Source organism: Ylistrum balloti, unplaced genomic scaffold, assembly GCF_031769215.1.
Source record: "Ylistrum balloti isolate Yb309-2 unplaced genomic scaffold, AGI_CSIRO_Ybal_v1 Utg370868, whole genome shotgun sequence".
Taxonomy (NCBI): domain Eukaryota; kingdom Metazoa; phylum Mollusca; class Bivalvia; order Pectinida; family Pectinidae; genus Ylistrum; species Ylistrum balloti.
Window position 1 is genome coordinate 592,383 of NW_026782496.1, and position 18,834 is coordinate 611,216.

Below are 18,834 nucleotides of genomic sequence, written 5' to 3' on the forward strand. Positions count from 1 at the left end.
ACAAGTTAATATCAAACAAATTATTTATACACAAATCATTGATTCAAAGGTTACTTGCATATTTTTATATTTTGACGCGAATTTTTTATGCACAATGTAGGTCATTATTGGGATGGAATATAAAGCTTACAAAAATTATGTAGCTAGCACTTAATTTGGTACAAAATCAAATAGTGCTGCTGAACAAGCAAATTCTTTACTAAAAGAAAAAAAAGGCTTTATGGTGTATGATAAATGAAATACAAGTATTGGAAATACTTTTATCTATAACTGCAGCTTCACTTTTGTAGTGTTTATATCCTTGGACCGTATCGGATATCTAAAGGTTTACTTAACAAGTGAAAGGATGTATAATGAAAAATAAGCACGTGCTATACAAAGAAACATAATCATGAATAAGCTTGTCCAAAAGTGTTTTACATCAAACTTGATATAAAAAAACACATATCAATCAATTATTATCCAGATAAAGATAGTTTAGTACAAGTGTTCAACCAGATAATATGAACAATGTACATGTACGTACAAATATTATATTTTATATATAAAACTGTGACATATTGTTTGTTCTGTTTTCTTTCAGATGGCCCCTCTCCTTCCGGCCCGCCACCATCTAGGCCCCCCAAAGAATCTGACAGACAACTATTGGCTCGTATTTTGGCGAATCTAAATGAAAGGAAGCAGAGAAAAGATGGAGACAAGAAGCCAGATAGTCCTCGCCCAACAGGACCTCGCCCAACAGGACCCCGCCCATCTGGAATGTCACCATCTGGTCCTCCTCCATCTGACAGACCATCCATGGATAGACGTGGACCAAAAGGAGACAAGAAACCCAAAGGACCTCGCCCAACAGGACCTCGTCCAACAGGACCTCGCCCATCTGGAATGTCACCATCTGGTCCTCCTCCATCTGACAGACCATCCATGGATAGACGTGGACCAAAAGGAGACAAGAAACTCAAAGGACCTCGCCCAACAGTACCTCGTCCAACAGGACCTCACCCATTAGGAATGTCACCATCTGACAAACCATCCATGGATAGACGTGGACCAAAAGGAGACAAGAAACCCAAAGGACCTCGCCCAACAGGACCTCGTCCAACAGGACCTCGCCCATCTGGAATGTCACCATCTGGTCCTCCTCCATCTGACAGACCATCCATGGATAGACGTGGACCAAAAGGAGACAAGAAACCCAAAGGACCTCGCCCAACCGGACCTCGCCCAACAGGACCTCGTCCAACAGGACCTCGCCCATCTGGAATGTCACCATCTGGTCCTCCTCCATCTGACAGACCATCCATGGATAGACGTGGACCAAAAGGAGACAAGAAACCCAAAGGACCTCGCCCAACAGGACCTCGTCCAACAGGACCTCGCCCATCTGGAATGTCACCATCTGGTCCTCCTCCATCTGACAGACCATCCATGGATAGACGTGGACCAAAAGGAGACAAGAAACCCAAAGGACCTCGTCCAACAGGACCTCGTCCAACAGGACCTCGCCCATCTGGAATGTCACCATCTGGTCCTCCTCCATCTGACAGACCATCCATGGATAGACGTGGACCAAAAGGAGACAAGAAACCCAAAGGACCTCGCCCAACAGGACCTCGCCCATCTGGAATGTCACCATCTGGACCTCCCCCATCTGACAGACCATCCATGGATAGACGGGGACCAAAAGGAGACAAGAAACCCAAAGGACCTCGCCCAACAGGACCTCGCCCAACAGGACCTCGTCCAACAGGACCTCGCCCATCTGGAATGTCACCATCTGGTCCTCCTCCATCTGACAGACCATCCATGGATAGACGTGGACCAAAAGGAGACAAGAAACCCAAAGGACCTCGCCCAACAGGACCTCGTCCAACAGGACCTCGCCCATCTGGAATGTCACCATCTGACAAACCATCCATGGATAGACGTGGACCAAAAGGAGACAAGAAACCCAAAGGACCTCGCCCAACAGGACCTCGTCCAACAGGACCTCGCCCATCTGGAATGTCACCATCTGACAAACCATCCATGGATAGACGTGGACCAAAAGGAGACAAGAAACCCAAAGGACCTCGCCCATCTGGAATGTCACCATCTGGACCTTCCCCATCTGACAGACCACCAAAACAATCAGAAAGAGTGCTTCTTGCCCGAATCCTGGAAGCTTTAGTTAAACAACCATGATCGAAAAAAGTAGACATAAAACTAAAAAATCCTCAAAAAATCTAATTTGTGGTTCATTGACAATTAAATATTATCAGAAAAAATGAAAACTTTATAGCAATTTTATTTTTTGTTTTTATTTGTATTCAATTCTCAGATAACTCATATTCACAAAATTAATATCTCTTCCACCTAACCACATTGGAAAGGAAAATAACATATGTTGCAAAATGATCTAGTCGATAATGATAGAATATGCTTCATCGATGCTATCGGTGTGTTCAATAGAAAGAGTTTTTGAACACATAAACAGACACACATAAGTAAAAAAGAACGCATTATTTCTGCATCTAATGACATATTTCATTCAGTCTGGTTCTAGTGTACATATCACTGATACTTAATGATTTGTGTGTTTATTTAAATATTTGTATTAACAAAAGTGTGTGAGATAATGTCAAGGTCAAAGATTAAAGACTTTGGAAAAGTTGCAGTCACTAATATATCATGATTATATCATCATATCCTTCAGTATACATCTAAATCTTGTATTGACAGTGTATCACGTGGTATGGTAAAAATAATCACAGCTTCCATTATACATCTAAATCTTGTATTGGCACTATGTCACGTGGTATGGTAAAATAATCACAGCTTCCATTATACATCTAAATCTCGTATTGGCAGTGTGTCACGTGGTATGGTAAAAAAAACCACAGCTTCCATTATACATCTAAATCTCGTATTGGCAGTATGTCACGTGGTATGACAAGAATAATCACATCCTTCAGTATAAATCTAAATATTGTATTAGCAGTGTGTCACGTGGTATGGTAAGAATAATTACATCCTTCAGTATACACCTGAATCTTGTATTGTCAGTGTATCACATGGAAAGACAATGACAATGACATCATTCATCAGACATCTTAATCTCATATTGGCAGTGTATCACGTGGTATGACAAGGACAATAACATCCTTCAGTATCAAAAGCTGGTATTGACAGTGTATCACGTGGTATGACAAGGACAATAACATCCTTCAGTATCAAAAGCTGGTATTGACAGTGTGTCATGTGGTATGGCAAGGACAATGACATCATTCATCAGACATCTTAATCTCATATTGGCAGTGTGTCACGTGGTATGGCAAGGACATTTACATCATTCATCAGACATCTTAATCTCATATTGGCAGTGTGTCACGTGGTATGGCAAGGACATTGACATCATTCAAGAGACATCGTAATCTCATATTGGTAGTGGGGCACATGGTACAAAAAGTTTAATCACATCATTCAACAGAATCTAAATCTCATATCAGTAGTGTGACACATGGTATAACAAGTTTAATCACATCATTCAGCAGATATCTAAATCTCATATTGGCAGTGTGTCTCGTGCCATAGCAGGGATAATCAAATACTGAATCTAAACTCACGGCACAATCATTGTATGTTTAAAAAATGTAATCATTTTCAATGGGATTAAAGAAGACGACGATTAACACATCCTTATCAGATGTTGTATGATATTTAGACAAGGCCAATATGAAAATAACGAAATTTAGTGAGTTATTTACACGTTTGAGGTTGTGTATCTCCCCATTTAGATTTTAACAACATGGGCAGCTTTCCACGAAGGTGTATGATAAACGTGATGAGATGAATGTCCCTATTGTTAATTTCTAGATATCAACACACCTGCATTCACAACCTACGGTGTTTTCATGTCGCAGATGATTCGATATTCGAGTGTTTGTTCTCATTGTCACGATTTCCACGCAAGAAGTCGTCAACTGATGGACGAACTCATTACTTAGGGTTTCAAAATCTGCAGGTTTGAAGAAAATTATTGGGAAGTTTTCCCGTCGTCATAGTGATCTCTTTAAGAAATATTTTATTTCCTTGTGTGACATGAAGCTGGACGTGTTTGATGCTCGTTAGCTTGCCTGTTTGTTCCGTTGTTGTATACATTGTTCTCATTTGAGAACGTGGCATTTTTACTTGGATTCCCGAACACCTGGTCTTACTCTCTCTGTACTCTTTCAGGTGTCTCCATGTAAAATTTTCTTTTGTTCATATCTTACCCTAATCATATTGAATTTTGGGTCTGGAATATGATTATGTTGACATGTTGGTATCCTCGTGTTGCTTTTGGGTTTTTCTTTATTTTTTCTTACTCAAATTAATTTGGCTCTTTTGTATTTTATCATAAAATGAGTTATTAACTTGTTTGTATTTTGAATTTTTTTTCTCATAATGTGCAGTTTCTGCTTCGAGATAAAATCATCGTATCAAATTTCCCCTATTCTATCTGAGAACTAAATTATGAAACCATCACAAGTTTGAACTTCACTTTCCATTGTGACCAAATGAATACTGATTTAAAAAAAGAACTCTGTTCGAACAAAACATCTAAAGCAGCATTACTCCCGGCGAAGCCATTGTGTCAACATAATTGGTCAGTATTGACAAGGCAGCCTAAAACTTGACCAACGGAACAGAGGTCACCCGAAACGGTCAATTTGTGGAACTATCACGTGATGGATGGGTGGACAGTCAGATATATATATATATAAGAATCTATATATATATATATATATAAACCTAAAGAATAATTCTTTTTCTTCCAAAGTTAATATCATGCTGATTTTTTTACTGTAATTATGCTGCATTTTACATACATCGACACCAATGAACCATGTTTTTGCCAAGGATCTGTCTTATTTCATTAATCATCAAAATTCAAACGACAGAAGCCTATATTAACAACGGCCTACCCCTCATTAGGCATTGTTGACTGACTGTACAACCTGTTTTCAAATGCTTCAGACTGGACATAGGTATAATAGAGCTTATTATGTACTTTGTGGTACTGAGTGTCCTTCTTGTGATAGCTCTAAATGTATATGTACTAGCTATGAAGGGTTTAAATTTTACATAATTAGTGAAAGCATTCCCATAACAGAGTGGATAGTCCCTGTGAAAAAAAAAATTGTAGACGGACGGATAAAATACTCAAAATCGGATCAATACCCAGATCGGATCATGTTCCCCATTATAACTTTATTCCTAAAATTGTATCAACAAGTCATTTTATATTCATCTTAGTAAGAGTTCAAAGACGTCAAAATCGTTAGAAAAGTAGTAATTTGTTTACACTGCTTAAAGCGCCAAAACACGATGTAACAATATGAGAGATTGTCAACACACGATGTTACAATATGATAGAGTGTCAACACACGATGTTACAATATGATAGAGGGTCAACACACGATGTTACAATATGATATATTGTCAACACCCGATCTTACCATATGATATATTGTCAACACACGATGTTAGAGTGTCAACAAACGATGTTACAATATGATAGTCAACACACGATGTTACAATATGATAGAGGGTCAACACATGATGTTACAATATGATAGAGTGTCAACACACGATGTTACAATATGATAGATTGTCAACACACGATGCTACAATATGATATATTGTCAACACACGATGTTAACACAACACACGATGTTACAATATGATAGAGTGTCAACAAACGATGTTACAATATGATAGATTGTCAACACACGATGTTACAATATGATAGATTGTCAACACACGATATTACAATATGATAGAGTGTCAACACACGATGTTACAATATGATAGATTGTCAACACACGATGTTACAATATGATAGCGGGTCAACACACGATGTTACAATATGATAGAGTATCAACACACGATGTTACAATATGATAGCGGGTCAACACACGATGTTACAATATGATAGTCAACACACGATGTTACAATATGATAGAGTGTCAACACACGATGTTACAATATGATAGATTGTCAACACACGATGTTACAATATGATATATTGTCAACACCCGATCTTACAATATGATATATTGTCAACACACGATGTTAGAGTGTCAACAAACGATGTTACAATATGATAGTCAACACACGATGTTACAATATGATAGAGGGTCAACACATGATGTTACAATATGATAGAGTGTCAACACACGATGTTACAATATGATAGATTGTCAACACACGATGCTACAATATGATATATTGTCAACACACGATGTTAGAGTGTCAACAAACGATGTTACAATATGATAGATTGTCAACACATGACGTTACAATATGATAGAGTATCAACACACGATGTTACAATATGATAGATTGTCAACACACGATATTACAATATGATAGAGTGTCAACACACGATGTTACAATATGATAGATTGTCAACACACGATGTTACAATATGATATTGTCAACACACGATGCTACAATATGATATATTGTCAACACACGATGTTACAATATGATAGAGTGTCAACACACGATGTTACAATATGATAGATTGTCAACACACGATGCTACAATATGATATATTGTCAACACACGATGTTAGAGTGTCAACAAACGATGTTACAATATGATAGTCAACACACGATGTTACAATATGATAGAGTGTCAACACACGATGTTACAATATGATAGATTGTCAACACACGATGTTACAATATGATAATATGAGAGAGTGTCAACACACGATGTTACAATATGATAGATTGTCAACACATGATGTTACAATATGATAGAGTGTCAACACACGATGTTACAATATGATAGATTGTCAACACACGATGTTACAATATGATAGATTGTCAACACACGATGTTACAATATGATATATTGTCAACACACGATGTTACAATATGATAGCGGGTCAACACACGATGTTACAATATGATAGAGTGTCAACACACGATGTTACAATATAATAATGTCAACACACGATGTTACAATATGATAGAGTGTCAACACACGATGTTACAATATGATAGTGTCAACACACGATGTTACAATATGATAGATTGTCAACACACGATGTTACAATATGATAGTGTCAACACACGATGTTACAATATGATAGATTGTCAACACACGATGTTACAATATGATATATTGTCAACACACGATGTTAGAGTGTCAACAAACGATGTTACAATATGATAGTCAACACACGATGTTACAATATGATAGAGTGTCAACACACGATGTTACAATATGATAGAGTGTCAACACACGATGTTACAATATGATAGATTGTCAACACACGATGTTACAATATGATAGAGGGTCAACACACGATGTTACAATATGATAGAGTGTCAACATACGATGTTACAATATGATAGAGGGTCAACACACGATGTTAGAGTGTCAACAAACGATGTTGCTATATGATAGAGTGTCAACAAACGATGTTACAATATGATAGAGTGTCAACACACGAAGTTACAATATAATAATGTCATCACACGATGTTACAATATGATAGATTGTCAACACACGATGTTACAATATGATATAGTGTCAACACACGGTGTTACAATATGATAGCGGGTCAACACACGATGTTACAATATGATATATTTTCAACACACGATGTTACAATAAAATAATGTCAACACACGATGTTACAATATGATAGAGTGTCAACACACGATGTTACAATATGATATAGTGTCAACACACGATGTTACAATATGATAGCGGGTCAACACGCGATGTTACAATATGATATATTTTCAACACACGATGTTACAATATTAGAGAGTGTCAACACACGATGTCACAATATGATAGAGGGTCAACACACGATGTTACAATATGAGAGAGTGTCAACACACGATGTTACAATATGAGAGAGTGTCAACACATGATGTTACAATATGAAAGAGGGTCAACACACGATGTTACAATATGATAGAGGGTCAACACACGATATTACAATATAATAGAGTGTCAACACACGATGTTACAATATGATAGATTGTCAACACACGATGTTACAATATGATAAACCGCCAACACACGATGTTACAATATCATTACAACAATACATTTCAGTAATGCCAAAATATAATCGCTATCAACATTCTGATCCGATAGATGCACGATATATTGATTTATCATTATTCCAATACAAGATTTATCGATTTATCAGTATTCCAATACCTGATATATCGATATATCATTATTCCAATACAAGATTTATCGATTTATCATTATTCCAATACAAGATTTATCGATTTATCATTATTCCAATACCTGATATATCGATATATCATTATTCCAATACAAGATTTATCGATTTATCATTATTCCAATACCTGATATATCGATATATCATTATTCCAATACCTGATATATCGATTTATCATTATTCCAATACCTGATATATCGATTTATCATTATTCCAATACAAGATATATCGATTTATCATTATTCCAATACCTGATATATCGATCTATCATTATTCCAATACCTGATATATCGATTTATCATTATTTCAATACCTGATATATCGATTTATCATTATTCCAATACCTGATATATCGATATATCATTATTCCAATACCTGATATATCGATATATCATTATTCCAATACCTGATATATCGATTTATCATTATTCCAATACCTGATATATCGATTTATCATTATTCCAATACAAGATTTATCGATTTATCATTATTCCAATACCTGATATATCGATTTATCATTATTCCAATACCTGATATATCGATTTATCATTATTCCAATACCTGATATATCGATATATCATTATTTCGATACCTGATATATCGATTTATCATTGCAACGAAAACGTCTCATTTCATTGATGACATAGGCAAGATGAACACGTGTACAGTTACGTGTACAGTTACATTAACAATTACCTCGACATACATTAAAACATTAAAAATAGGAAAGAAAAGTTGTATTATAGCTCAAGTAAGCCAACATTTTTTCTCCACATACTATTCTGATAGAGACATTTCTTTTGGTGAAAAAATCTATTTTTGTTTTGCATTTTATAAAATTCTTTAAATTTTCACTAAATTTGCCGTTAGAATACCTGTTTGTGGTTTTAAAATCATCTTACTATGAGTTCTTACAGGAAAGCACAAGCGCACAAGTTATAGAACATCATTTATTTGTGATTAAACGACAAATGAATAGCTCTATTGTTTTTCACGATAGTTTCTTTTTTTGGATCAAACTAGAAAATGCATTGAAGATCATTGTATATAACAATATAAACCAATTTCAAAAGAAAACAAGGAAAACTGAATATAAAAAGTTTTGAGAAATTATTAGAGTTTCAAGGCTTTCATTGCATTTGTAACGTTAGATTTGACGTCAATATATTAAGTCTTAACAAAAACACATCTTTATATTAGTTTATATTTAACTCACAAATAAAAAGTTTACATTTATCACAATAGCATAACGTCATGATATTGTACTGAACAAATAAATGTTGATTCAATGCTCTTTAGAAGTCTCTAACTACCGAGTAAATTGAGCAAATATTGGTTAATACGACAAAATGAACAATTAAACTGAGTAATACAATCTAACGCGAATCTTCTTTAAAGGAGAAACATGACTGTATCTTTTATAAACCGGTCTTTATGTCTACACAAGAAACTTTTCACCACGACCACGTATTGACAAGTACTTATCACGCACCAGGAGTTGTGTGTAAATCTCCTTAAATCCTTCATCACGTAGATTTGGGTATAAAAGTCGCAGCCCCCGCACCTTGGACATCAGAAGGCAGATTTGATCAGGAAAGATGAAGGTCTTCGTAGCATTGGTGGTGATCTTCTGTGTTTGCAATGCCAAGCCATTGCTGAAAAGGGTAAGATATTTTACTTCATGTTGCTTACATATTCTTTATTTAATTCTTATTTGATACTGGAAGAACTAGAGAGCTATAAAGACAATATAGAGCATATATACATAACCTGCATTAGAAAAAAATATCAGATAGGTCAGATGAAATGACATCCTTAACCCACACTGTATTCTAATTGTTTTAATCTGTGCATGAATTTCGTTATCAACTGTTTAACATGACGAACCATTTTTTTTTCAAATCTTACCACTTTATCAATTTGGGTTTTAAAACGATATTTTATAGATGGCAAGATAGCGTGCTATTTCATTTTTTCATATTTTTTTTTTTTTTTTGCTACTTCTGTTTTAATGGTAGTGGTAGAATATTATCTAAATGATGAAAGTAGGTAGAAATGTTTATTTTTGCTATACGTAATTTGGAATCAACTTGGTTTAATTTTTAGACGATCAATGTTAACACAAACATTGTCTTGTGTGAAAAATATATACTATATGTGTCAGAAGAGTAATAATAATTACCGATGTTAATTAAGATAATTACTTTATGTTATCAAATTAAAACAATTAACGTGTTTTGCTTTCATTAAGCAATATTTTTAGAAGGTTTAAGGAAATTCACAGTCTCAAATGACGCACACCCATTATCAATAATTGTTTAGCAGTAAGTAATTAAAGTTGAAAACTCATCAAATAAAAATTTATCAAATTATTAATCATAGAATATTCGAAAGCAGATTAGAAAACCGCTTCGATGATGAAGGCGTAGTTTTACTGATCAATTTTATTAACAATATTTCTTTTTATTTTATTCAGAGCAGACAAGAGGTTGAAGATTGTAAGTATTTTTTTTTTTAATTTTATATCTTTTTAGGTTTTCAATTGTCATTTACCAGCATTCGTTTGAAGTAAAACTGAAAAAAATATTTTTCGCATATATCATTTTAGAACCCTTTTTAATGGTTTTAAACCCGTCTAAGTATTATACTATGCTATTGTTTGTACATATAAAAATTTCAGACTAAGGTTTGTATTTATTTACGCTCGTATTGTTTGAGTGAAATTTTGTATCGTTTCTGTGATAGTCATAAATAACAGTAGCAAGGATGAAATCAGGCAAAAAGTTGGAGAAATAGAAGACTGGATTAATGGCATGATCGCTGAAGGAGCCAAACTGATGGCAAATGAAGGTAGATATATTTGTATATATATGTGTGTGTGAGTGTGTGGGTGTTGTGTTATCTCGGAGTGATAATGTCCGGATATGTGTACGTTAGTTACAAGTAAATACTTGAAATGTAACTGTTATATGGATATACATTTATATATATCGACACAATTATTATCCAAAACTCAAATTCAATAAAACTTAGGCCAAATATGAACAAAATAAAGATTTACAAGGAGACCTCTGAAAAAAGACCATATGTTCCGGAGTAGTAAGCGGTTTCTGCCTTATCAACACCTTTGATTTAAATTTAAAATCAGACGATACATTCTAAACCATCTATAATTCTATGGATGATTAACATGAATCTTCCAAAACGCTGAAACTACTTAGCAACAAGAAATATTTGAATATCATTATTTATTACGCCACTGAATCATGTAATTAATGCGTTTTGAGGTGTATGATGTCACAACAAATGCAAAATTTCCATTTCTATATCTGTATTTCAATTTGTTTGCAGATCTCTTCAACGACGACTTGGAACCTATTCCAGAATTGGACAAAGCAATGTATATGCTTAAGAATGAGGTCGGTCCTGCACTGAAAGATCTCCCAGGTGAGTTCTTAAAATAATTTTACACTTCGGATATTCATCTAGGTATAATAGCAATCTTCACTGCAGAGAATTAATGTTCCTTTTCATTGATAGGAACCTACATGTATAAACCGAATATCCTTTTATCGACGGATTAAATCCTACCTGACTCTGATAACGTATGCACCCAGTGTTCCAATGATTTTTGTGCATGTGATGGATGTTTCTTTTCATTGATAGGTACCTACATGTATAAACCGAATATCCTTTTATCGACGGATTAAATCGTACCTGACTCTGATAACATATGCACTCAGTGTTCCAAATATTTTTGTGCATGTGACGGATGTCATCCCATGATATAAAATTAGTGTTTTTCTCTGTTAAAACCTCTGATAAATCCGTTACAAGTGTAGGTAGGTAGAATTACACTTTACAGAGAGAAGCGTCATTCGTTGAGGCAGTCAGTGTTCTACTTCTTCCTTATCATTGATTTACACAGAATTCCATTTCACATGCTTATACGCTTTTGTATCAACATATTCTCATCAATATATAATTATATTTACATTGTTCTTTGGTCCAAATCCCCTGTAATGAACATGATAATTGTAATGAGTGAGTATAGGACAGGTCAATAATATTGGTATGAAAACATAATTTATTTCTTCAATTGTAATATTTTTCAATCATTTTTTTTATAAAAAAAAAACAACCATTGTTTGCCTTTGACCATTTTTAGCAAATAGTCATTATTGTAAATAGTTATAATTTATTCAATCTAGACCACTGGAATTTTGGAGAAAGCCTTCCGGCCTGCTGTCCAATCGAATTGATATCATTATCAAGAAAATTTGTTGAGATAAATTGTTATCATGTTATGTGTTAACTAGAATTACCTTATTTGTACTGAGATCCATCTTATTGTAGAACTCGATAAAGAGAAGAAGATGATGTTTTTGGATAAATGCATTGCCAGTAAGTATGTCATTAAACACATTAAGAAGCGTTTGGTATCTAGGTCAAAACGTTTGATTTTGATATTTTTGTTAGCTTAGCAAGTTTAACAATGGCGGCTGTCGCCGACGAAGCAGAATTCGCTAACCCCTCTCAAGAGTCTCCACGTAAATCATCCTTTTGTTGAAATTTTCCTGTAGATGTCGATATTTTCTGTAGTTAACATTTTGCGCTGCTTCTAACGGTTAAATCCTGCTAAATACACGACCATTGATTTTCTGAAATATGCATAACAATTACTAAATAACGTTGTTTTAATTTGTGAATTAGAATGGAGTGAAACATTGACAGATTTCTTTGTAATTTCATGAAAAGTCAATGTTACGAAATGAAAAGTTAATGTTTTAGCTTGTCATTTGAAATGCCTGATAACCGTTTGAAAATGTTTAATTTGCAAGAAGGAATGATCATTTATGAAACAAGTTATCTCGCGAGTATTTCCACCACCACCCACCCCCGATTCCCATTTTTTAAGCTCCGCAATAGAAATATCTTACATACAGTGAGTAGCATGTCAATTTGGTAACAATATATAATTTTGATACTTGATTAAATAAGCAAACATCTTTATATTTCTTAAAGAAAATTTTAGATCAAACAAATAAATATTTGAAGTTATCGGTCGGTAACATGTAAAACCCAGGTCCTTTTGATTTATAATCAACGGTGTTTTTAATAGATGATTTCTCCATCAAATGTTCTGCTTTTGTTGGGAAAGTAACAGAACGATAGAATGGTTTCTGATAGCATCTCCCCATTTTCGTAATTTTGAAACTTAAAAAAAATATAAATGTACTTTTGTATTTTGGTCGATGTATTATTTCCGTGTGAGGGAGTCAGATCATAATGATTATTTTTCTAGCTGCCGAAAACACTGATTTCGATGCTATGGACAGTGACAAAGATAGGCTAACCGCTCTCACTCGCCAAGTTTTCGACTGCGCTGGATCCGGATTGACCATCATTTCCGCCGCCCTTGATATCTCCTCTATGGATGGTATGTTTATAATGTTCAAACTCATTCTAACAAAAATCAACATCATGTTAATCTTTTAAAATTTGATAATTAAACATTTTTTCCATGCCTCACCAGACAGTAGTGAAAACTAATAGGTTTGCCTCTTGACTGATATCAAAGACATAGACAATTGTTTTATAATCTGTTTAATAAACAATAATCAAATATAGCTAATTTGCAAATAGCGATTCTTAACAAGAAAGCAAATTCATTATGTCATTTTAAAGAAATCCTTTACAAAGGATATCAGTCTGATACCTACTCAAACAGACTTTTCTTCTTTAGGATTTGCCATCCTGGCCAATATCGTCTGTGTGTATAGTTATCGCGATCAGGTCTACACTTCATAATCATTTGAATGCTTTGACGTGTTAAGATGTTTTGATTGGTCAATAATTTTTCACGTGACTTGTTACAATTTTCTAGCAAATTTCCAAAGAAACAAGCAACAATGTTCAATTCAAAATCAAAAAGAAAAAAAAGACAAATGAACGCTACTGTCATGTTGATTTTCAGATGCCGATTTGACCGTTGATGGTTTGGCTGACCGAATCGATATTATTGAGGCTACATTCCTGGAGATGGGTCATCTAGCTAAGTGGGTTCTTGGTTTCATCAAAAAGGTAGAAAATGGAGGTAGGAATGACATTTTATTTCCTTCGGTTTTATCATAATCTGTTCATTTATTTATCTTCCGAGGATATTTATGTTGTGAAGTAATTCTGAATTGACACGGATTCAAATGTTTAAATGTTAAGCCAAGTAATAAATAATTTATTAAAAGTTGTCTGCGTTGTATAATTGATAAAGGCAGGTTTGCAAAATCCACTACTTTACCCATGGGCTGCATTTAACAGTTTATGACTTATTTTGATAAAGAATCTAACATGTTTATTACAAAGCGTTTTTTTAATATTTGTCGTTCCTTCTCCTACATCTCCACAGATTATGACAGAGCTTTTGATTTGGGAAGACGCGGGGTAAGTGATCAAAGTACTGCAGAAGTATATACTGAAACACTTAAACTTTCAATATCATCTAACTATTGAAAAGGAAAATTGAAAGTGTAAAAAATACCAATGAAAAAATAAAAATTGCTCAAAATTAAAATAAACAAATCCGTTACGCATTGTCATATCTATGATAAAAAAGTGATAGGTTACCTCCAATATTTATATATCTATTCACAGAAAAAGCAATTTTCATAATTTCAAAAAAAAAGTGTCGAGTATACAATAATATAGTGAAAACTTGACTGCACCGACGATGCCAATTACTGATATCATTTTAATGTTACATGGATTGATATTTTCACTTCGCCCTTTTTCAGTCAAAGGAAGAATTTATAGAAAGTAAGTAAAGCATTTTTCTTACTTAAACAGCACGTAAAAACTGTCCAGTAGAAGCAATATATGAGTGACATATGGTATTTATTTTCAAACGTTAATTACATCAAAGGTGAAATAACTATGCCGTCGATATATGACAAAAACTATCGCGATTAGTTTCTTCTCCTGTCTTATCTATAAGACTAAAGATGCACATAGAGATAACATTGAAACATCGCATGTTATAGCTATGCGACCAGCGAAGTACTAAGTAGATCGTTAAGGGTGATCACTCCAAGTCAGCAATAAAAGTCAGCAATAACTTAATTGTTGTTCTGACAAAAAGAAATCATTCTTCTGATAATTTGAAACGGTGTGTTAAATATTCAATAAAATGTCTATCCTAAAAAAACATTTTGCTGGAAAAGCTGAATGACATCTCATCATGGAACACTTTCTTCTACAGTGATTAAACAATCCAGCCCACAAGAAATCCGTGAAGGCGCTGCTGAAATAGAAGACGGATTGGAAGATGCTATCGAAGTTATAAACAAAATGATCGAACTCGGAGGTTGGTAATTTATTTTATTTACTTGTAAATATATGAACATGTCTACATCGTTATCAAACAATTCTAAGACAACCACTTACGTTATATAATAGTGTTGAAGGTAGAGCGAATTCTTTATCCAAATCATTTATGCAGTACAGAACATTTACACCACCCAGATGCGTATCAGACGCATGCACTGTATATGCGGTACTTAGTTTCATAAAAATAAATGAAGCGTATATTTCAATATGTATTGTATTTTATTAAGATAAAAGAAATATCTCAAACATGATATCCTTTACATATAACGCATATCACCTTTTGATATCCCGTCAATGGCATTATATCTATATTTTATCCACCTAGTTTATAAAGTAAAAAAAATCGAAATCATAAATAGATAAAAAAAAAAGTTTTCACAATTGATGGAAGATCTTTTGACAAGATGACGTTTTCCATGTATATCTGTCTCTCTGCAGGAATTCTGGGTGATGACCTTAAACCAACAGCTGCATTCAAAAAACTCGAAAAGCAACTGAATCGCGATGAGGAGAAGGAGAAAGAAATCATGGATCAGCTTCCAGGTACTACCTATATCTGTGTATTCAATCTAAAATATACTTTAATTGCCTAAATTTTGTTCTTATATTCTCTATTGTAAAAGCCTTTTATTGCTCTGCTCGACTCATCAATATCAAAGAATCGAATCGAATATTATCAACATAAATAATACACACTCCTAGAAAAACAAGAGATTTTAAAAGACAAAAAGTCCTGGGGTTCAGACTACCGATTTCCTTCCTTTACAAAATGTTTTTTGTAATAATAATGCTATCTTTTTCTATTCAAGTATACGACGAGAACAAAGGATCTCTTTTCCTTGACGGCTGTAAGAAAAGTAAGTAATTATATATCATCAACTATTAGTAGTAAGAGAAAGACGAACTTGTGTCTTTAACAATACTTGTAATACATTTTAAACTAATAACAACAATCAAATAAGAAGCTCACCTAGTAGCTGATTACTGAATTACTTCAAATTGGCCAGAATTAACATGCACTGATGTTTATATTTTCTCTCTCAAGATGCCATGAATACAAATTTTGACGCTTTTGACAATGGCAAGGATTTGATGAACGAAGTGTTCCAACAGGTGCTCGTCTGTGGAGCCACTGGTCTGGAGGTGATGAAGGAACTCGTCGACCTTGAAGATATGGATGGTAATATAATACCATAAGATAATGCTGAACTTAACAAGATATGGGGATTTCTTTTATATCTTTTATATCACGTGCTTATTTCTTAGGGTTTTTTTTGTTTGTTTGTTTTTCATGCCGGCAAAAGAATTCTCGAAATTTACCCTATATAAGGAAAGTTGATTTGTGGTGTCAGTTTATAAGCTAACAACTTCACAAACATAATTTGATGATATTGGAATAAGTTTTTTTATACTATTACTTTAAGTTCTTTTTATTCTTTGTAGATGAAGACCTAAATCTTGCCGGTCTTGCCGATCGTTTGAAGAAGTTGGAACAGGCAGCAGTTGAGATGAAAGCGCTTGGCAAATGGACCGAAGATTTCGTTAAGCGTGCTTCGGATCCCGGTTAGTTCGCGATATTTCTATGATAGAATTTGTGTCGAAATAGTAAAAAGGGAAGAAAGATATTATTTTCGATCAGGCAAGTGTCATGTTCATACCTGATATCAAATGTCTTTTAGCATGTATCAAGGAACATTTTCAAAGAACGAGGCATTACCAGAATTATACATTTGATTGTGAAAATTGTATGATATAGAGTGCAATTTTCTTCAGCTCTTCAAAGTTGTACAGATGTTGTGCTTGCTTTACTTAATCAAGGTTACTTTAGGCTTCGTAACATCATATGATATATTTCTTATGCATGTACAATGAAACTAAAATGTTGACGGGAAAACATTATTATCAAAGGTGTTTAATGAACCATGATATGTTTGATACATTGTCATATCTTGTAAATATCAATTTAGATACTGAAGTATATCGTTTGTTACAAACAGTCACAAATATCGAATGATGAGTTAGACTGGATCATATATGGACATCAGTGATATTAGAAGTCTAAAAGGCGACTGATAAAAGCTACAATTGATCAAAAACAATGTCAAAGTATACTTGGAGAGGTGCGCTAACACTATTTTCATAATTGCATACATTTCATATCTTTGTTGTGGCGGATGTCTCTACAAGCATTTAGAGCCTCGCTATAGTATTATTTATAAGCATTTAGAGCCTTGCTATGGTATTTATACTCTGTAGTCGGTATAAATGGTATAACACGATAATGTGATCATCAATACAAAAACAATACGTTACATTTTTGAATGAAGGAGCATAGAAAAACTATTTACATAGAAGCAAATATCTATATATTAGGCATAACAATTCCAAATGATCCGGCAATTTAATGTAGATTATTTTAGGTGATATGACATCACATAAAAATCCATTATTATTATTGTTATTATATGATATATAATGTCCTGTTGTAGCCTTTAAGGGGAACGGAGATGACCTCGTAGGCTTGAAAGAAAGAGGCTTCGGCGGCAAAAAAGACAAATCTGGTTCTAAAGGATCAAAGGGAGGCAAAAAGCCAACCTGGGGACCAAAACCAACCAAAGGGCCAAAGCCAACCTGGGGACCAAAACCATCCAAAGGGCCAAAACCATCCAAAGGGCCAAAACCAACCTGGGGACCAAAACCAACCTGGGGACCAAAACCTACTGGAGAAGCAAAGTGGGACCGAAGAACCCTCTTGCTTCGCATACAGAGTGCATTGAAAAGTTATAATAAGGCATAGATTTTAACTCATACAACTACAAATAGCCTCCTTTCTAGAAACAAATTCCTCACAAAATCCTCGCTCAATATTATTACTGCTTACTTAGTGAATGTAAATAAACAAATATCGCATTTTTATATGAAAGTGTGGCTTTTTTTTTCTTTTGATGACAAGAACAACATGAAAGTATACACTTATATTCATGGGTTGAAAACCAGAAAAACAAGTGGTTGATTTTATTTAAGATATTATCATAACTCAAACCTTCGTCTGGTAACAAACAACCTCCTCTTAAAAAAAACTCAATATAATCATAATCCAAACTGAAATTCAACGAACCTGGGGCAAAACACAAGAAAAGATTTACACGAAGACTACTGAAAAAGTATAAGAAGAATAAGACTAGGTGCTCGGAAGAATAAGCGTCTTC

General features: G+C 34.2%; 1 protein-coding gene across 1 annotated transcript; it reads left to right on the forward strand.

The window, feature by feature from the left end:
• The first annotated feature begins 9,840 nt into the window (after nucleotides 1–9,840).
• On the forward strand, nucleotides 9,841–18,422 carry LOC132559148 (uncharacterized). The gene is made up of 15 exons (XM_060223758.1): nucleotides 9,841–9,906; nucleotides 10,719–10,740; nucleotides 10,988–11,092; nucleotides 11,594–11,689; nucleotides 12,599–12,646; nucleotides 13,548–13,682; nucleotides 14,220–14,339; nucleotides 14,649–14,683; nucleotides 15,034–15,055; nucleotides 15,498–15,602; nucleotides 16,064–16,168; nucleotides 16,435–16,482; nucleotides 16,671–16,805; nucleotides 17,069–17,188; nucleotides 18,115–18,422. The coding sequence occupies exons 1-15, from the start codon at nucleotides 9,841–9,843 to the stop codon at nucleotides 18,420–18,422; spliced, it is 1,470 nt and encodes a 489-aa protein (XP_060079741.1).
• Nucleotides 18,423–18,834: the final 412 nt, after the last annotated feature.

What these genes read in the sequence shown, in the direction of transcription:
- LOC132559148 (XM_060223758.1), top strand. Translation starts at nt 9,841, where the DNA reads ATGAAGGTCTTCGTAGCATTGGTGGTGATCTTCTGTGTTTGCAATGCC. An exon ending in AATCATGGATCAGCTTCCAG is followed by an intron (nt 16,169 to 16,434) that starts GTACTACCTATA and finishes TTTCTATTCAAG; the next exon opens with TATACGACGAGAACAAAGGA. An exon ending in TAAGCGTGCTTCGGATCCCG is followed by an intron (nt 17,189 to 18,114) that starts GTTAGTTCGCGA and finishes GTCCTGTTGTAG; the next exon opens with CCTTTAAGGGGAACGGAGAT.